At 48.2% G+C, this 859-nt stretch overlaps 1 protein-coding gene across 1 annotated transcript; it reads right to left on the bottom strand.

Annotated features, from left to right (window-relative positions):
* Positions 1-551: 551 nt before the first annotated feature.
* On the bottom strand, positions 552-752 carry PPTG_20894 (hypothetical protein; the record flags this gene model as incomplete). The annotated part of the gene is made up of 2 exons (XM_008894321.1): positions 552-604; positions 671-752. The coding sequence occupies 2 exons, from the start codon at positions 750-752 to the stop codon at positions 552-554; spliced, it is 135 nt and encodes a 44-aa protein (XP_008892569.1).
* Positions 753-859: the final 107 nt, after the last annotated feature.

Raw genomic sequence — 859 nt, forward strand, 5'->3', positions numbered from 1 at the left:
GATACTTGCTGCTGGAGCTTAGTGTTAGCTGCTCTCAACAACTTGGCATCTTCAGGAGGAGGCTGGTCGATAGCGGCTTCCCATGTAAAGTGATTTAGATTCCGAATAACATGGTTAGCCCACATTCTCCAAATAAAGTCTGCACCTTGAAATATCAACTCCCATTTCTGGTGAAGCCGTTCGGCAACTTTCTGCAGAGTCAATTCATCATCAACGCCGGAGCGATCTGTAGCTAGCGGGTCAATGCACAATTTTTAAAACGCGAACAGGGCTGGCAGAGTAGCAATAACATCACCATATTCGAACTCCAGTAGCTTTACACTTTCTCCGTGAATTTTGTTTAGCCATGCATTCCATGCCTGCTCCGTTTTTTTTGTGCTGTCTACAAGGTGGCGTTGAGATTTAAGCTGCATCATCTATCTCCACTACTCCATATTTGGCGCTGATACAGACCACTCGCCTTTTGTCTTTACTGCTCGGCCCTTCATGTGTCCACGGAATCTTTTCCATAGATTCCTAAGAATTGCGGAGAATGATGGGTTTTCAACAGCTTACACTTCAAGCGCCTCACCTGCAGTGTCACGTTGACTAACAGCCGTCTTCACTATCGGCGAGATGACAAGCCGGTACAAGCTGGAATTTTTAGCCATGTTTTCGCTTACAGACGAACATCTATCGTCACGAGTATGCTGCTGGTCTAGTAAGGTTAAATTCCGAGCCACTTCCATGCCCTCGATATTAATGGTAGGCATAACTCGGGCCGCGGAAGCCGATTCTGGAGTATTGGATTATCCACAACCGGCGGCCATGCGCGCCAACCGGGGAGACCTTCGCACAGATGGCGTCCGCCGTGACCGTG

Source organism: Phytophthora parasitica (assembly GCF_000247585.1).
Source record: "Phytophthora parasitica INRA-310 unplaced genomic scaffold supercont2.2, whole genome shotgun sequence".
In the NCBI taxonomy this organism is placed as follows: domain Eukaryota; phylum Oomycota; class Peronosporomycetes; order Peronosporales; family Peronosporaceae; genus Phytophthora; species Phytophthora nicotianae.